Raw genomic sequence first — 19,558 nt, forward strand, 5'->3', positions numbered from 1 at the left:
ACTTGGCCAGCTCATTGTGGCTCCCTCTGGTGGCGGCTGGGGGAAGTACACCAAAAGGCGGAGGTGGTCTGATCTCTTGTTTCTTTCCTTGGGGCAGAAAGCTGGGCCAGAGGTGATTTACAGAACAGCTGTTGCCTCATCTGGAGCTCTACAAGTCAGGACTTTCTCCTGTCCCGCCATAAAATCGAGCCTAATTTCTATGCAGAGGGTCTTTCCAAAAGGCATTTGCATACATTTCGTGTGCTTCTTTCGAGGTGCAGTTGGGGAGGGGAGGGGGGCCAGCTGGATCTTGCCTGTGAACAGCAGTCAGTGGCCAGTGCTTGTCAGGTCCATCTGCCTCCCTCTGGGATGGAAGAGCAAGCGGAAGTGTTGAGTGGCCAGGGGCCGTAAGGTCCATAGCGGGTGCCCAGCTGAGGGTCCTGTCGCTGGGATCAGCACCATCTCCAGCCAAAGGCCAGACAGTGAGTTTATTCAGGCTTTGGAGGCTTCTGTCTCTCCTGCAGTGAGCTGACTGTGCCATTGTGTACTGCAGGAGAAGCTGGGTAAATACATGACCGGTGTGCTCCACTAAACTTTAGAGAAAACAGCTTGTGGGCAGCATTTGAGTGGTTGGCAGTGGTTTGCCAGCTCTGGACTCTCGGCATAAGCGTAATCAGCAGTAGTTAAATAAATAGCAGTGGACCCTTGGTGAAATCGTACCGTCACCATAAATCATAATTATGGAAAGATGTGGGAGTGTAGATTGCACTGCATTCAGTGAAGGGCTGGAGTGTAAACATACACGAGTGTTTATAATTACATACGAATGTATAATGCGTGTGAACCAAGGAACACAGGCAGCTGCTGGACGGATGGCTTCTGGGGTGCTGAGAGAATGGTGCTTGTGTCGGCCGTGGTGACCCATCCTTCTCCCCTCCGCTGGGCTCCGCAGCCGGGCTGGAGCTGAGTGGCACTTGGACCTCTCCGTGTACGGCTGTGCTGTTTCCCAGGTCTTCCCAGTAATGCCTCTTGTCATTCCGTAGTTCCAATGCGCTAGTGAGCTTGTCCAGAGCCCCAGCGAGGCCTGCAGCTGCTGCCCCTGCTTTTATTGGTAGCACCAAGGCAGCAGACACACATGGAGACCGTGAGAACTCCAGTGAGGATATCCGGGGGGCAGCTGGCTAATCACAGCCCACCCCACCCCTGCCAACACGAGTGCGCTCTCCAAGCAGGAGCGTCCCACGTGCCAAGTGGGGAAAGTGGCCAAGCTGGGTTTGTCAGCAGCTGTCGCCGGCACCGTCCCTCTGTGCTGCTGGTTACCTGATGCGGAGGGGCAGCTCCCTGGCACATAGACGACCTTGGCTGCGTTCCTTGGGGAGAGGCTCACTGGAGAAGGAAAGCCGACCAGGAACCTTGGGGAGTGGAGTGTCTCAGTTCAGCTTACAGAGCTCGGAGGGAGGCAGGAAGGGGCCTGGGCACATCACGTGACTTAACTGACCGCTTCTCTAGATGTCCCCTTGGAAGCATGAGTGTTGAACCCCTCACAGTGCTTGTCTGTGTGTCACTGTGGTGTGCCACTGCTGTCTCCCCCGTCACTTGCACACCAGCTCACAGGACTGTGTGTTGTGATCTCAAATCCAGTGTGAGAGCTGCAGGCTTTAGAGCTGGTTCCTGTGACTGCCGATGTGCTCCCAAGGGCCCGACCACCCTCACAGGGTCTCTCTACCTTCTCTCTGGCAAGGGATCTGTCCTACATCAAGATCATGGACGTGGGCCAGAGCTACGTGGTGAACCGTGTAGCTGACCACATCCAGAGCCGCATCGTTTATTACCTCATGAACATCCATGTGACACCCCGCTCCATCTACCTCTGCCGGCATGGGGAGAGTGAACTCAACCTCAAGGGTCGGATTGGTGGGGATCCTGGACTGTCTCCCCGGGGCAGAGAGGTCAGTGTGTGTGTGTGATGCGTGATGCGCATCTGTGCATTGGTACCTTGCTCACCGCGTGGCAGGATGGATATATGAATATGTAGGGAGGCTTCTGTAGCCAGTGTGCACTTGAGGTGGACAGTCTTTACTTGGTCCCCGATGTGGGGAGGGTGATGTGGCACTAATCAAATGCACTTGAGCAGATACCAGCTGAGCCCTTTCCTGGCAGAGTTATACTACTGTTAGAGCGGCCTGGGTCCCAGCTGTGCCGCTAAAGGCCTTGACACAGTTCGGGGAGGCACTGAGGACTCACAGAAGAGGTCACATGGCCTTGGGGCAGTGGGTCAAGATGGGGGAACCTGCTCTTGGGGCCCGGGGGGAACGCACAGAGCAGCACTTGGGTGTGCGCACCACTGGGAGGTTAGGTGGTTTTTGACTAAACCTACTTCCTGAGGTTGACAGAACCCCACTGACCCCCGGCTTTGGTGTCCTTTGAGGCGGCCCAGGACCTGTGGGGCTGACTATGCTTTGATGGGTTTCAGTTTGCCAAACATCTGGCTCAGTTCATCAGTGACCAGAACATCAAGGACCTGAAGGTCTGGACGAGCCAGATGAAGAGGACGATCCAGACGGCAGAGGCGCTGAGTGTGCCTTATGAGCAGTGGAAGGTCCTCAATGAGATCGACGCGGTAATCACTGTCCCTCCTCCCCTGCCTGCCTCCTGGGCACTGTCCTCTGGGTCAGGGAGAACCTCCTTCCTGAATGTGTGCTCAGTACGGTCTGGAGAATAAGCCATGACAGTCATACTTCTGGCGTTTAAAATAATCGTTGATTTATTGTGTGTTTGCGTATGTCTGCACACGTTGATGCCAGCTGCTCTTCCGGAGGTCAGAGGACCACCTACAGGAACTGGTTATTTTTTCACCTGTGCGGGGCCTTGGTGGCACCTTTGCCTGCTGAGCCACCTCACTGGCCCTACTTCCTGTTTTAAACGAGTGAGCTTCTTAAATGGGTAGCAAGGCAAAAGTCAAAAGGTAAGCAGCAGGAGGCAGACAGATGGGGTCTCGGTGTCCCCATCGTCACGTCGGTGCTCACAGCACCCACGAGTCAGCTCGGCACACTCAGCCTGCGTTGGTCGTGTTTGAACTCCACCATCCCCTTTCTGCTGGGTTTTTTAAAGCAAATTCAAGCATCATATTTCATTTCTCTCTGTATTGCTGAAATGAACTAATGACTCCTTGTTCTCACTAATAGAACCATGTCTTCGTTAAGAAACTTTAAAAAAATAGTCATTAGCACCAGGCATGATGTTTTTTTTTTTTTTTTTTTTTTGGTTTTTCGAAACATGGTTTCTCTGTAGCTTTGCGCCTTTCCTGGAACTCACTTTGGAGACCAGGCTGGCCTCGAATTCACAGAGATCCGCCTGCCTCTGCTTCCCGAGTGCTGGAATTAAAGGCGTGCGCCACCACCGCAGCCCAGGCATGATGATTTATGCTTGTGAACTCTCCAAGTTGAAGCTGAGCAGGAGGGTGTAATGTGTTTAAGACCCCCCTGGGCTATAGAGTGAGAACTGTTTCAAACCACAAACCAATTTCAAACAACAAACAACAACGAAAAAAGAAATAAGCATGGTGGCCACATCTTGAATCCCAGCACTCAGGAGGTGGAGGCAGGCGGATCTCTGTGACTTTGAGGCCAGCCTGATCTACAGAGCGAGTTCTAGGACAACCAAGGCTTCACAGAGAAACCCTGTCTTGATAAAGCAAAATGAAACAAAGGAAAGAGAGGAGTGGAGGACCCGGAGATGGGAAGGGGGGGAGGACCAGAGATGGGGGGGGGGAGGACCCGGAGATGGGGATGGGGGGAGGACCCGGAGATGGGGATGGGGGAGGACCCGGAGATGGGGAGGGGGGAGGACCCGGAGATGGGGAGGGGGGAGGACCCGGAGATGGGGAGGGGCGGAGGACCCGGAGATGGGGAGGGGCCGTTTCCTGACTCTGACAGCAGAGTGAAGAAACCTCAGTTATCTGACACCAGAGTAGGAATTTGACGGATTTCCCTTTTTTTTTTTTTTTCTGAGCTTAGGCTAGGGGCTCAGTGTTCTTTTGTGCATTTTTAAGAATTTTTATTTTTATTCAAGTGTGTGTGGTTGTCCATGGAGGCCAGAAAAGAGCCTTCTAGAGGAATCTCACACAAGTCAGTTCAGGCAGACTTATGACCTCACTGCTGCTGTGGTTCACAGCCTGGCAGGTGTGGCTTCTCTGCAATTACAGCGTCAGTGGGAAATGTGTCTCTGCTGAGACTTGAGGTCTCCTTCAAGCCCCCATGAGTGTTACCAGGACTCATCTCTTCAAGGCTAGAGAGTGAGGGCCCGCTGTCTTCCTGGCTGCCACTTGCCAGTATCTAAGCTTCAGGGCAGCCATAGTGCCTTGCCATATGGCCCTCTTAGAATCCAAGAACTTATCTCTCCAGTCAGTAAGGAAGAGCCTGTCTCTCCGGTTGATAAAATGGAGTCTTACAGTACAGTGTGACCATGTGGTTGACAGCTTGTTGCCTTTGCCACAATCTGTTGGCTTAGAAGCAGGTCTCGGACCCTGCTCACAAGGGTCTGAGAGAAGGCCTGACTTACTCACAGGGGTCGCTGCAGGGTCCTGCCACCACGCCTTTACAAGTGTCCACTTTTCTCCCTCCCTGGAGTCAGACCACCGTTTTCTGCACAGTCGTCCAGTTGGCTAGGCAGTGGGGGAGGAAGCAGTTACAACTTTTGCTGAAACACACTGTGTTGTTACTAGTTGTGGCTAAGAGGTACAGGCAAGGGGCCATTTTACTGTTGTCTGGGATTTTTCTGTGTGGCTGAAGTTTCCATAAGGAAACTTTGTATGTATAATGCATCAATTTCAGCATCTGTAGTTAGATCCTTCAAATTCTCTGCACCCTTAGGGTTTTTTTGTTTTTGTTTTTTGTTTTGTTTTGTTTTGTTTTGGTGAACTTGGTCATCATAAAGTAATAGTTGAGCGTTGTTAGACTGTAATTACAATTCTGTTTGTTTTTTTTTTTCACATTTCTTTTTTGCTCTATCTATTTTACTGTTTGCTGTGCATATTTTGATTTTAATATAAAATAATTTAAGTCATAACTTGTGGGTTAATAGAGTGCTTGGCTATCATGCAGAAAACCCTGGGTGGAATCCATAGCAGGGCATCAACTGGTCTTGGGGGCATGCACCTGGAATTTCTGCACTTGGAAGGTAGAGGCCGAAGGGACAGAAGTTCAAGGTCAACCTTGGCTACAGTTTAAGGCCATCTTGGGCTACATGACACCCTGTACTAAAAAAAAACAAAAAACAAAAAAACTTAGCGATATGAATTTGTGGTCCACAAAAAGAAACAGATGGTTTCTACTTGTCCTTGGTGTTTTAGGGCAAAAGCCCTGGCTCTCGAGCCTCAGCAGATTGGGTTTCTCCACTGCAGGATGGCAGTCAGAGACAAGGCAACAGACAGAGAAAGGAGAATGCAATCAGTGTGACCACTGGTGAGATGGGCAGATAGACAGAGAGTTCAGTGACCCCGGTCCTCCCCAGGAGGCTGAGGGGAACTCTGAGATTTCTTTTAAAGGGGAACAAAGGAAAGAAGGGCTTGGGGTTTGCACAGCTGCCGGAACCGGAAGTCTTGGTTGGTCAGGCCAGTGGTCTGGTCACTGCTTCCTCTCTAGCTCTGAAAGGGGTTCAGGAGGAGCAGTTACCCTGTCACCACGGGAGGGGGACATCTGGGGTGCAGACTCACCTGCGTGGGTGAGCTCGCTCTGGGATGATCTGTATGCAAAGCCCAGGGGTTGTTAATTCCTTATCATAAGGATGTTCAGAGTCAGTCTTGTCTGGAAACTTGCAGAGGAGAGGGGCAGAGGAGAGGAGGGGAATATCAAGGAAGCAAAATAGGACAGAGAGAGGGACAAGATACAGGTAGTTAGGCTGACAGCTGGTCCTGTCTTCACGGTGATGGAACCCGAGGGCTTACAAAGGGGCTGCTCACAAAGAAATGGATCGGTGATGTGGAAGTCGTGAAGCATATTGTGTTGAGCCGGCCTCCTAACAGTCAGGACGATTGCTGTCACTGTCCAGAGAGAGCAGAAAGAAAGGTCGGCTTGTGAGGTGGGATGGCCCTTGTGAAGACCCAGCCTGGGAGTGACCAGCTCAGCTCACTTCCTGTGGCCTGAGAGGTACAGTTCGTAATGGTCAGCTCCTCGCAGTTAGAGCAGTGGAGAGGGAGAGGAATCTGGAGGTGCACATGAGATCAGCACCCCACCCCCACCCTGGCTGTCCTGGAATTCTCTATATAAACCAGGTTGTCCTCAAAGAGATTCACCTGCCTCAGTCTCCCGAGTTCTGGGATTAAAGACGTGTAGCCCCACACTCAGCCCAGCATCTCCTTTAATGCTTTTGTTTGTCTGTTTTTAAGTGACATTTATTTATGTTTTTTCTTTGGGTATCTGTGACACGTGCTACAGTGTGTGCAGAGTCAGAGACAACTTGCTGGAGTTGGTTCTCTCCACCATGTGGGTCCTGGGGATCGAACTCATGTCCCCAGACTTGATGGCAAGTGCCTTTACCTACTGAGTCATCTTGTCAGCCTCCAGCACCTCTTTAAAGTTGTTGTTTCAGCTGAGTGTGCTGGTACATGAATCCCAGAACTTGGGAGGCAGAAGCAAGTGTCTCTGAGTTCGAGGCCAGCCTGGTCTACATAGTGAGTTCCAGGACAACCAGGGCTCTGTCTTTAAAAAAAATACACACACACACACACACACACACACACACACACACACACACACCTACTCACCGAGGTATGGAGCCCTCAACAGACCAAAGCCCAACTTGGTGAACCATGAGTTTTATTGAGGTTATCTATAGGAACATGGGTGAGGGTCACTTACAGGAGCAGAAAAGACTCCCAGACAGTGGCATCACCAAAGCCCACCCCAGCGTGGGTGACAGCTCACAAAAGCTGGGAAATCTGGAGCACCGTGCACAGCTTGCAGGCAGCTTAGCAGGTTGAAGAGTGTCTGTTGTTGGTTTTTGGTTTTTGACTTTTTTTTAAACTCTTTGCTCTTTGTGGGGGCCCGCCACCGAGCTCCCAAATAAACGCAAAGAGACTTATTCTTACTTATAAATGCTTGACCTTAGCTCGGCTTACTTCTAGCCAACTTTTTTTTAAGTTTTTTTTTTTTTTTTTAAAGATTTATTTATTTATTATGTAACAGCATATATGACTGCAGGCCAGAAGAGGGCACAAGATCTCATTACAGGTGGTTGTGAGCTACCATGTGGATGCTGGGAATTGAACTCAGGACCTCTGGAAGAGCAGTCAGTGCTCTTAACCTCTGAGCCATCTCTCCAGCCTCTAGCCAGCTTTTCTTAACTTAAATTGTTCCACCTTCCTTTTGTCTCTGGGCTTTTACCTTTCTCTATTCTAGATTCCTTTCTTTCCTTCTTACTCCGGGCTGTGTGCTGTGTGGCTGTGTGGCTGGGTGGCTGGGTGGCTGACCCCTGGCATTCTCTTCTCCTTCTCTCACTCCTAGCTCTTCTCTTTTTTTTTCCCTTTTATTCTCTCTGCCCGCCAGCCCCGCATATTTCTCTCTCCTGCCTAACTATTGGCTGTTCAGCACTTTCTTAAACCAATCAGGTGTTTTAGACAGGCAAAGTAACAGAGCTTTACAGAGTTAAATGCAACATAAAAAAGGCACATTTTGCATCATGAAACAAATATTCCACAGCATAAAAGAATGTAACACATCTTTAATGTTCCAAGTCTCCTTTCCAAGTAACTGAGCTAACCCTCTTCCAGGCAGCTCAGCTGGTTTCTGCTTTGGTCTAGTCTCAGTCTTCTTTTGCAGCTTTTATTGCTTTCTTTGGCAAAAAGAGAGGCCTAGTAATTCTGGTCAGTTTCAGGGACTTCCTGAAGCTATTTTGGGTTGTTTACCTCCCTGTTCCCTGTAGGATGAAATGTTTCAATCTTGTTTTAAACTATTACACAACAGTCATTGATATTTTTTTTTCCTGTTGATGTTTAAGGCAATCTCTTCTCCTCTGTAACCCAAAACAACACTGAAATCACTATGTAGCCCAGGCTGGCCCAGGACTTAATGCTATCCTGCTTAGGGGTGAGCAGGGAATTTTTATTATTCTTTTTGTTGTAAATTTATGTATTTTATGTAAGTGAGTGATTGACTGTATGTACATCTGCAGGCCAGAAGAGGGCACCAGATCTCATTACAGATGGTTGTGAGCCACCATGTGGGTGCTGGGAATTGAACTCAGGACCTTTGGAAGAGCAGCCAGTGCTCTTAACAGCTGACTCATCTCTTCAGCCCGAGTTTTTATAACTTCAGAGAGCCTTCCCTCTACTTTCACACGCCTGCCACCTATTGCAAACTCTCAAGTGAGGCCTCAGGGCAGAAGTAGCAGGCAGGACAATGTCTTTGTCTCTCTCTCTCTCTCTCTCTGTCTCTGACACACAAGCGTGCGGCACACACACACACACGCACACACACACACATATACACACACAAAAAAAAATTTCTGGGAACCATAAGTTAGATTCCGTGGACAAAGAGAATTCAGTTTACAGGTGGAATTCAAGTGGTTAATCAACTGACCACAGCAGGGACTGAAGGGGCTCCAGCAGGCCTGAGGGGGCAAACATGGCACTGGCAGGCTTGGCCCTCCCCCCCCTTGTAAACCAGATTACATCCCTAAAGCTTGCCACCAAGGTCTATTTCTTTGGACACTTTCTTGTGTCAGAGTCATTCCTAAGACCGATCCCCAAAGTCCATCTGTCGAAGTATTGATGTCCAGCAATCAAACGCCCCCTTTTGGCTGCCCCAAGTGGCATGCCCAGCGGAAACATCCCACCTCATCCTCGCCCATTCTAACACAGACCTCCCCTTCTCTTCAAAGTCACACCGTCAGGTCAGTTGCTGCTGTTTTTTGCTTCAGCAGAAGTCAGCCAGTTAACTTTTCTTCCCCGCTTAATAAAGGATCTCTGTGAAAACAGTGTTTGGGTGTGGGCACTCCGCCGTGTGCCGGTCCCTTCCGAGACAGTTTATTTCATCATCTGAGTAGGCTCAGAGTGCCAGGGAGGCTTCCAAAGTGGAAAAGTGAGATTTTTTTTTTTTTTTTTTTTTTTTTGAACAGTTTTCTGTGTAGCTTTGCGTTTTTCTGAGCTCACTGGTAGCCAGGCTGGCCTCGCTCACAAAGATCGCTGCTCTGTCCAATGCTGGAAAAGCTGCATTTTTTTTTTTTTTTTTTTTTGACTTAAGGGTTTCTAAATAGAAAATTTGAAAACTTTTTTTTTGTTTTTCTGAGACAGGGTTTCTCTGTAGCTTTGGAGCCTGTCCTGGAACTCACTCTATAGACCAGGCTGGCCTCGAACTCACAGAGATCTGCCTGCCTCTGCCTCCTGAGTGCTGGGATTAAAGGCGTGTGCTGCTGCTGCTGCTGCTGCCGCCGCCGCCGCCTGACAAAAACTTTTGTTTTAGTAAGTGCTTTCTTTCTGTGTAGCCCTGGCTGGTCTAGAACTTGTAAACTGGAGTTATAGGCATGTACCTGGCTCTTAAAAATGTTTTCCCTATTGTTTTCTGTTTCTTCTAATATATTTTCTGCTACACTCGTTCCCATCTTGGAATCCAATAATGTTAGACTTGACGTTATCCCACAGCTCACCTAACTTCAAGGGGTTTTATTTTTTTTTTTTTTTTTGCTGTTGTTGTTGTTGTTTGTTTTTTTGAGGCAGGTTCTCTCTCTAGTCTTAGCTGGCTTGGCGCTATCTATATAGACCAGGCTGGTCTGGAGTTTACAGCGATCCACCTGCCCTGCCTCCCAAGTGCAGGAATTAAGGTGTGCACCACCACACCTGGCATTTTTTTTTTTTAAAGATTTATTTATTTATTATGTATACATTGTTCTGTCTATACATATACAGGCAGAAGAGGCAAGATTCATTACAGATGTTGTGAGTGTGGCTGCTGGTTGAACTCAGGCTTTGGTGACTGCAGTGCTCTTAGTACTCTGTGTTTTCCGCTGTGATGGTTGTGTGTGTGTGTGTGTGTGTGTGTGGAGTGTGTGTGTGTATGGTGTGCATATGTGTGTGTGTGTCTGTGAGATGTATGGTGGTGTATAGTGTGTGTATATGTGTGTGTGTGTGTGAGATGCATGGGGGTATATATGTGTGTGCATGTGTTTGTGTGTTGTGTGTGCGTATGATGTGTATATGTGTGTGTGTGTCTGTGAGATGTGGGGGGGTGTATATGTGTGTGTGCATGTGTTTGTGTGGGGCATATGTATTTTTGTGTGCACATGGGTGCGCCCAGAGGCTAGAGGCGGAATTTGGGTATCCTCCTCCATCACTCTCCGCCTTCTTCTCTTGAGACAGTATTCACTGGGCCGGCAGTCAGCAAGCCCAGTAATCCTCCAGTCTCTGCCCCACAGCACAGCACTGGGATTGCAGATGTGTGTGGCCTTGCCTAGCTTTGTACATGGGTGCTGAGGATTCGAACTCAGGCCTTCCTCCTCATGCATCAAGTGCTCTTACCCACTGACCATCTCCCTGTGCCCCTGGCTGGTTGGTTTTAGGGTGTGGCTGCTGTTTTTCTTACTGAGCTTTTGTGGGGATAGTTTCTATTGCTGTTTGTGTTTTTAAGTTCACTTTTACTTCTGCTTTTTCTTTCTGGTTTGGAAAGTCCAACTGACTATTGCTTTGTGGCTGGAGCCCTCAGACTGGTGTTTTTCCCTTCATTACCCCAGGCTTCTGGTGACTCCTTTGCCCAGCCTTAGGCCATAGTCCTGTGGATTACCTTCAGGTCACTGGGCTCAGTGATCTGGGGCAGTTTGTCCCCTTGATCAGGAAAGTCGATGCATTCCGAGTCTCCATCCCTTGCAGAAATGCAGATAGAATGGCCTCTCTCCAGACTGCAAGGCAGGAGGCGGCGGCGGCGGCAGCAGTGAGCCCTTTATTTCAGATGGTGCCTTCGAAGCTCTAGGGATTTGAACTTTTCTCTCTTTTCTGTTTTCTTTCTCTTCACTGTTATGCTCTGCAGTTCGGACAGTGCCTCTGAGTGGTGAGCTAGTGCAGTGCCAGGCTCACCGACTTCCTCTCACGGTTGCAGTTGTTGGTCGTTCTTTTTTTTTTAAGTATGAAATGCTTTCCTACATGCCTTGTACTTTGTTTTCTCAACCCTTTTGTATGTGTAGTATGCATTCATGTGTGTTTGCATGTCTGCATGTGCCTGGGGAGGCCAGAGGTTGACACTGAGTGTTTTCTTAGCTACTCTCCACTTTATATTTTGAGGCAGAGTCTCTCACTGAATCCAAAGCTTGCCAATTTAGCGAGTCTAACCAACCAGCTTGTTCCAGGTGTCCTGTGTCGGCCTCCCATGTGCTGCGACTATAGGCAGGCCTCCGTGCCCACCTGACATTAAGCGGGATCTGGGATCTCAACTCCAGTCCTCAGTCCTGTCCAGCGAGTGCTTTTCTCACTGAGCCATCATTTTATGTATTTTTCCTTACATGTGTATGTGTGCATCTGCTTGTCTGTATGTGTACCATGTTCAGGTGTAGGTGCCTGCAGAGGCCAGAAGAGGGCGTCAGATTAGTGCAGCCAAGTTCTCTGCCACTTCAGAACAGTGATCATGTTTTCTCTAGTTTTTCATGACCAGCTTGATTTCTTCTGAGGCTTCACAGAAACACCCAACATCCATATTTCTTCTTTGTTTTCCTGTTGCAGCAGGATCTTACTCTGTCGCTCTGGCTGGCCTGGGATCTCATGATCCTCCTTCCTCAGCCCCCTGAATATTGAGATTGTAAGTGTTTGCTGCCACGATGGGCTAAACTCACATTTATATCAACATCCTGGGTATGGTGATGTTAATAACAGGTGTGTCGTGTGTGTGTGTGTGTGTGTGTGTGTGTGTGTGTGTGTGCATGTTGTGTCCATGTGCCTGAGGTGTTGTGTACTTGTGCATATGAGTGTGGATGAGCCCAGAGGTGAACACTAATGCCAAGTGTCCTGTGGCGGCCTTCCTGCTGAGCTGCACCTGGCCTGGCTCCAGAGAGCAGCACCTGGCCCTAATCCATCTTTTGGTTAGCAGACAACTTCTGTTTCTCTTGTTGCCCTCTATGTGAATCCTGTCTGGAGTTTCCCAAGGATAAAAAGGCCTATGCAAAACTTGATTCAGGAAACCGGGAAAACTGTGGTACCTGACAAATCGAGGAATTTGCACTTGGCATTGCATTGTTGGAAGCCCCTTTCAAGGGTTGTTTTGAGCACATGGAAATTAACTGGCTAAACTGTGTTGGAGAGAAATAAAACTGCCCTAGGCGAAGGGTTAGGGCTTCAGTCCTTCAAGGCTGGACTCCCGCCTGCAGCCATGACAGGCTAGATTCATTCTTAAGATGCCTCTGTGTCTTCGTTCCACAGACCTGCGTGAACCCACACACCCGTGTGGTGACTCACACAGCTGCAGTGTTCTGTCATTCTCCGTCTGGCTTTTTGAGACAGGGTCTCTCGCTGGACCTGGTGCTCCGAGGATTCTCCTCCTGCCTCTGCCTCTGCCTCCGCGGTGGCAGCAAGACAAATGTGTGCTGCCAGTGTTAGCTTTTTACGTGTGTTGGGATCCAAACTCCGGCTGTTCTCATGAGTCAGCGAGCACTTACTGACTGAGTCATCTTGGCAGCCGGACCAGGGCTTTCTTTGCCATCCCTGCTTCCCTCTAGCCTTCCCACAATGCCCTTTAATGTCTACATTGTTACCAGCCGGCTCTTCAAGGCAGCCTAAAACACGCTTCCTGCCTCTGTAACCACTTCCACATTCTCAGGGCTTACTACAACACTGTTTCACTTCCTGATCTCAAAGCGCGTGTTAGTTCCCTTGGGCTCCCGTGGTGGCGGCTCCCTCGGGTGGAAGTAGTTCATGGGTGGGTCCCTTCAGTGCCTCTCTGGGCCTTCAGTAACTCTTCCGTACTTTCCATTGCCTTCCTTCTCTGCGAACTTGGGTCCTCTGGGAAAGCAGCAAGCATCTTACATGGAGCGGTCTCTGCAGCTCCAATGTTGTTTAATTATGAGCGTGTGTCGGTGTGTGAGGGTGGGCAGTGAGTCCAGGTGCCTATGAAGATCTGCGGTATCAGATCTAGAGCTGGAGTTACAGACAGTGGGGAGATGCCTAGAGAGGGTGCTGGGAATTGAACCCAGATCCTCTGCAAGAGCAGAATGCTCTCTTAACTGCTGAGCCATCTCTGGCCCCATGTTGTGTTTTGAGACAGGGTCTCATGTAGATTAGGCTGACCTCAACCTTGACCTTCAGCTCCTTGTGCTCATGATTCACCTCCTAGTGTGCTCAGTTTGACTTGTTTTGACATTTGTATAAGATAGTATGTGTTTGTGTCCTCCCTCCCTCCCTCCCTCCCTCCCTCCCTCCCTCCCTCCCTCTCTCTCTCTCTCTCTCTCTCTCTCTCTCTCTCTCTCTCATTCACTGTGGCCTGCTCTCTCCCTCCAGGACACAAACAAGTTTTTGTAATTACAGTTTACATAGCAGTCTCTACTCATATTAGCACTTCCATACTAGACAAGACTGAAGGGCTGGCAAGATGGCTCAGTGGGTAAGGGTATTTGCTGGCAAGCCTGACAACTGGGTTCTGTTCTGGGGTGAGAACTGACTCCTGCAAGTTGTCCTCTGACCTCCACAACCACGCCATGTCATGAGCACATGGGCACGCACACAATAAACCAACAGATAAACAAATAAATAAGTGTAATAAAAAAATTTTAAGCTGGCGACTAAATAAGCCCTGAGACACGTGGTGCATGCCTTTAATCTCAGCACTTGAGAGGCAGAGGTAGGTGGATTTCTATGAGTTTGAGGCCAGCCTGGTCTACAAATTGAGATCCAGGACAGTCATGGCTGTATATAGAGACCTTGCCTCAAAAAAAAAAAAAAAAAAAAAAATTAAAAACTTAGGAAAAGACACACGTTAGTGCTAAGTCCTATATCGTCCACTGGATAGATATGTGATGGGTATGTAAGGACTATTTTGATAGCTTCCTACAGATGTGGCTACCAGCATACTCAGTGTCCGGAGAGGGTTTACTTTTCTACAGAGTGTAATCTTTGTGCTGGGACTGTCCCCTAGGCCCAGGAAATGCTGGTCTCCTCCAACCTAAGGCTGGTCTTTTCAGTCTGGCCTGGTGTGTGACGACTGCTGTGTCTTCCTAGGGTGTCTGTGAGGAAATGACCTACGAAGAAATCCAGGACCACTATCCACTGGAGTTTGCCCTGAGAGATCAGGACAAGTACCGGTACCGATACCCGAAGGGCGAGGTAGGTGGGCTCCGGGGTCCCAGTCCCAGTGCCTGGTGCCTGCCTGGCGGTGCTGCTTGTGGCCAGGGCTGGGAGGCTTGGCCCTGAGGCCGGCAGCCTAGCGTGGGGTTCTTCCCCATCAGTTCCCAGCTCCGTCTCCCGGACCTTTCTTCTTCCTTGGGTGGGGGCGGGGGGACAGTGCTACAGAGGGCAGGGGTTAGTCACAGTGGGTCCCTCTCTGTCTGTGTCCCCCTTCCCAAGGTGCAGACCTGGCAGGGGCAGAGCCTATGCCGTGTGCCCCTGGATCTGTTGGGTTTGGCTTTTCTGGGACTTCTGTCTCGTGGCCATGGTCTCCTGGGATGCCCAGGCCAGCTCCTCTCTCAGGGAGCCATCAGCCTTTCCCCAGAGTGCTCCGGGTGGCCAGAGCTCACTCCAGGGTGTTCTCTACCCTTACCTCTGCCCTGCACCTTCGCCTTTCTTTGGATGCTTTCCCTTGTCACAGGGTGATCCTGTCCTCCCCGGAGCTCCATGTGCCAGCCCCAACTCTGTTTCCAGATCCATGGAGACCTTCTCTAGAGAGCTTGGGCAAAGTGATCACACTGTCACCTTCCCTCAGAGAGACCCTGTTCATTCCAGGCCCCGGGTTAGAAAGGAAGCATCACTTTGGCTGAGGAATCTCGAGCTTCAAGGAGGTGCCCCAGGATGGCGACTAAATAGCCCCGAGACACGTGTGGCGTGGAACCATGTAGCTCTGAATGACATGAATAATTCTCATATTGTGCTCTGAGTTCAGGTTCAGAACCAGCCCAGGTAGTAGTGGTAAGGAGAGACAGTGCAGGGTTGAGGAGACAGTGCAGTCTGTTCTCTGCCTTGCAGACTGGAGGACCTGAGTTTGATCCCCAGAACCCAGGTTAAAAACAAATAAAAAACACACAGTGTTGCATGCATGCCTGTAATCCCAGGCCCAAGGGGGTGGAGGCAGGTGGATCATGGGGCTTGCTGGCCAGTCAGCCTCGCCTGCTCAGCTCCAGACCAATGAGAGACCCTGTCTCAAAAAATAAGGTGGGCAGCACCGGATAAATGACATCCATGGTTGGCCTCAAAGCCTCCACATGCATGTGCACACATATTTACAAACACTGAACACACACCCTCCCACACACACACAAAAATAATAAAATAAAAAACGAGAAACAAAAAAGGATCGCCCCAGAGCTGCCAGAGGTCAGCACAGTTCAGTGCCGCTGCCCAGTCAGAGCGCGGGGCAGGCTCTGCGGGGGGATTTATTTTCAAAGATGGATAATTGTGTAGAAAGACGGAACTGCCCCGCCCCCATGCCTAATTCTCCAGTTAAAATGGAGCTAGGGGCTGCCCCAGGGGCCAGCAGGGATACAAGGTCTTCATTACCACAGCTGGGGAGGGAGCAGGCAGGCAGACAACCCCTAGTTGTTCCTGGGGACCTCAAGTTCCTGACAGTTGTCACAGTCCGGGAAGTTCTGGGGCCTTTGACCCACTACACGCTCGCACTGGCCTCTCCGGCTGCTCCAAGGTATGGGTAAGAGGAAAGTTCTTATTGCAGAGATGAGGGAGAGCACAGCCAGAGGCATCTGGAAGAGTCCAGAGCAGAGAGAGAAAGTCGTAGACCTAACACGCTCAGCAGCCTGGACCTGGCCACGAGAAGAGAGTGGGGAGGGAGCGGGGGAGGGAGAGAGAGGAGAGAGAGAAGACCCAGAGAGACAGGCAAGAGGGGGGGGACCAAGAGAGCACACAGCCAAAATAGTGGGGTTACAAGGGAATGAGAAACTGGGGGAGAGAAGCCCACGAGCTGGAGAAGTTTAGGGTAGGGGTGTGGTGAGAAGAGCCACAGGTGTGTGTGACACTGAGGGAGCCTGGAGGCCAGCATCACTTCCGGTGTGCTAACAGCGCCACCGAGAGCCATTTAGCCTGGGTTTCTTTGGGACCTGATAGTGACCTCCTGGGATGTGTCTGAGGCCTAGCTCTCTGGGTCCTACCAGGATGTAGCCCTGGAAGGAGAAGGTGGCCCCCTTCCCAGGTTGTCCCCAACTCCTGCCCAAGTTGGACATCTCACTAAAGCAGCCCTCCAAGAGCAGCTGCCCACTCCCTTCCCTCAGGAACTAGGCTGGAGGGAGCTTAAACACAGCCTCGGGTGTGGTGAGCAGCTCCAGGAGTCGGCAGCTGCCCACTGCCCGGCACACCTGTCTTGGTTAGGGTTTCTCTTGCTGGGACGAAACACCATGACCAAAAGAAAGTTGGGGAGGAAAGGCTTTATTTGGCTCACACTTCCACATTGAAGTTTTTCATCAAAGGAAGTCAGGACAGGACTCAAACAGGGCAGGAACCTGGAGGCAGGAGCTGATGCGGAGGCCATGGAGGGTGCTGCTTACTGGCTTGCTTCCCATGGATTGCTCAGCCTGCTTTCTTATAGAATCCAGGACCACCAGCCCAGCACCACCCACCGTGTGCTAGGTCCGGATGATCCCATCAATCACTAGTTAAGAAAATGCCCTACAGCAGGATCTTATGGAGGGATTTTCTCAATTGGGGTAACTCTTATAAAGGAAAACATTTAACTGAGGTGGCAGCTTACAGTTCGGAGGTTTAGTCCATTATCATCATGGCAGGAAGCATGGCGGCATGCAGGCAGACATGTTCCTAGAGAGGTAGTTGAGAGTTCTACACCTGGATCCACAGGCAGCTGGAAGAGAGAGAGACACTGGGTCTGGCTTGAGCATTTCAAACCTCAAAGCCCAGCCCCCGTGACATACTTCTTCCTACATGACCACACCTACTCCAGCAAGGCCACACCTCCTAATAGTGCCACTCCCTGTGACCTGTGGGGACCATTTTCATTCAGACCACCAGTGCTCCTTCCAGACAGTTGTAGTTTGTGTGTGAAGTTGACATAGTCTAGCTAGGACAACACCTGACTCCGTCCCGGACTCCGTCCCACCCCAGAGCCAGGCCTGAAAGTCACCTTCGCTGCTTGCCTTTGCAGTCCTATGAAGACCTGGTGCAGAGACTGGAGCCTGTCATCATGGAACTGGAGAGGCAGGAGAACGTGCTGGTCATTTGCCACCAGGCTGTGATGCGCTGCCTTCTGGCCTATTTCCTTGACAAGGCAGCTGGTGAGGGGCCTTGTCCGAGCTGGTGGGCTGTGTGCATGACATGGGGACATCCCGGCATGCACGGCACGTGAGCCCTGTCCTTCTTTGTCCACAGAGGAGCTGCCCTACCTCAAATGTCCCTTGCACACAGTCCTGAAGCTCACACCCGTGGCTTACGGTAAGAGAGCTTCTCACACGTTGACCTTGGCTGTCTGTAGGGTGCTATGCTGGTCCACAGATCTCTTCTTCCCACTGGGACTCATTCCCCGACTCTCCACCACCCACTGCCTTTCCCAATTCCCTTTTTCTGTTCTTTCATTGTTTTGAGGCAGGTTTTTGTTCAGAAACTTCCTGTCTCAGCCCTCCCCACCCCATCCCCACCACGACCAGTGCTGGAATTCTAATCATGTGCCTAGTTTGTGTATTCAATTATGGTACTTTATGCTTGCAATCAGGAGGCTGAGGTAGGAAGATTGCCAAGAGTTTGAGCTAGCCTTGGCTACATAGTCAGTTCAAAGCCAGCCTGAGCTACAAAATAAGACCCTGTCTCAAACAAACAAAAGATCCTGTGACCATAGGAAGCCTCCTCGGTGATCTTTGATTTTTCCTTAACCTTAGAATATTCTGGATGCAAGACATTTGTGTCCCTGCCCTGCCTCTTACTGCCCCGGCAGATGCTCAGGCCACAGCCGGCTCTCCTGGGTCATGCTTGTGGAGCATGAAGCTCCAGGGGAGCTGGAGTTATCCTTCCCTCCTCCTGGGCTGACTGGACATTTTATGGCCGGATGGAGCATGTCACTGGTTTGGGGGCACCAAGAGTTAGGGATTCCATGTTGTTCATTGACCTGTTGCTGCCCCGACTACCTCCAGTCCCTGTGTAGGCCGCTTGGGTCCCCATGTGGCACACGGCAGTCACACATGGATAAGCAGGAGTCTAACTGTTCCCTTGCCTCCTGGCGGTCCGTCGAGCTGCCTGGGGAAGGATGGACCAGGGTAAAGCTGAGCTCTGTACGCTCTAGCCTCCTCCTCCTCCTCCTCCTCCTCCTCCTCCTCCTCCTCCTCAGATTTGCCCCGTGACTCTGGCTGCCATCTGTGTGGGGATTACACTGGCCTCTTCCTTTGGCAGGTTGTAAAGTGGAATCCATATTCCTGAATGTGGCAGCTGTGAACACGCACCGAGACAGGCCTCAGGTAGCTGGGCTCACTGCTGGGGTGGTGGACATGTTCCCAGGGGTGGCCTGACTCCCAGCTGGGTCAGGGCCAGGCTAGGGTGAGGGTGAGTCTCTTCCCAAGGCTGTTTTCTGTTTTGGCTTGTCTCCTGTGGCCAGGCTGGGGCCGAGGCCTGGTTAGGTACTTCCCAGGGTCAGTCCCAGGGAAGGACCTGGAGCTGGGCCACCAGCAGGAAGCACCTGGAGCTGGGTGTGTTTGGCTCCCAGTTCTTAAGGTCTCACAAGCTCCTCAGCAGCCCTGCCATGGATCTGAACCAGAACTGGTCCGGGGTGAAGGAGGGGCTAGATGCCCACCCTTGGTAGGTGGTGATTCTGGCCTTCTTAGCTAGTCTAGGCATTACAAGTGCCTTTTTAACGGGGCACCTTTGAACTTTTAACTGGGCACCTTTGAACTTTAAAAAGTAGCTGGGCAGTGGTACACGCCTTTAATCCTAGTACTCGGGAGGCAAAGGCAGGCAGATCTCTGTAAGTTTCTGGTCAGCCTTGTCTATAGAGCGAGTTCCAGAATAGGCTCCAAAGCTATTGTCTTGAAAACAACAACAAAAAAGTATCATGGGCCTGGCGTTGTGGCTGAGTTGATAGAATGCTTGCCTATCACACACAAAGCCCTGGATTTGATCCCCAGCAGTGCGTAGAGATACATGTCTATAATCACAGCATACGGAGGCAGGAGAATCAGAAGTTCAAGGTCATCCTCAGCTATATAGTGAGTTCGAGGGCAACATGGGCTACATGAGACCCTCTCTCAAAATGTAAAACAATAACAAACCAAACCTGTCTCAAAGTAAGGACCTACTTGGGGCTGGTTTGTGAGCTCGGCGCAGGCCAAGAGGAGCATGTCTCTGTCCCTGCAGGAATGGCTGTGCCATGCTTCACAGGGTTCCACTCCTGACCTGTTCCTACAGTTTCTGGAACCAAAGGGAGCTGCTGAGGGCTCACAGGACAGCCTGGTG

At 50.6% G+C, this 19,558-nt stretch overlaps 1 protein-coding gene across 1 annotated transcript in view; it reads left to right on the forward strand.

Annotated features, from left to right (window-relative positions):
- Positions 1 to 19,558, forward strand: part of Pfkfb4 (6-phosphofructo-2-kinase/fructose-2,6-biphosphatase 4) — a 39,908-nt gene that overhangs the window by 17,999 nt on the left and 2,351 nt on the right. Inside the window, 6 exon segments of the mRNA XM_028886974.2 lie at positions 1,721 to 1,928; positions 2,453 to 2,599; positions 14,168 to 14,272; positions 17,268 to 17,397; positions 17,492 to 17,554; positions 18,503 to 18,567. Of these exon segments, the coding sequence (XP_028742807.1) occupies positions 1,721 to 1,928; positions 2,453 to 2,599; positions 14,168 to 14,272; positions 17,268 to 17,397; positions 17,492 to 17,554; positions 18,503 to 18,567 (718 nt within the window).

Source organism: Peromyscus leucopus, chromosome 7 (genome assembly GCF_004664715.2).
Source record: "Peromyscus leucopus breed LL Stock chromosome 7, UCI_PerLeu_2.1, whole genome shotgun sequence".
Classification (NCBI taxonomy): Eukaryota; Metazoa; Chordata; class Mammalia; order Rodentia; family Cricetidae; genus Peromyscus; species Peromyscus leucopus.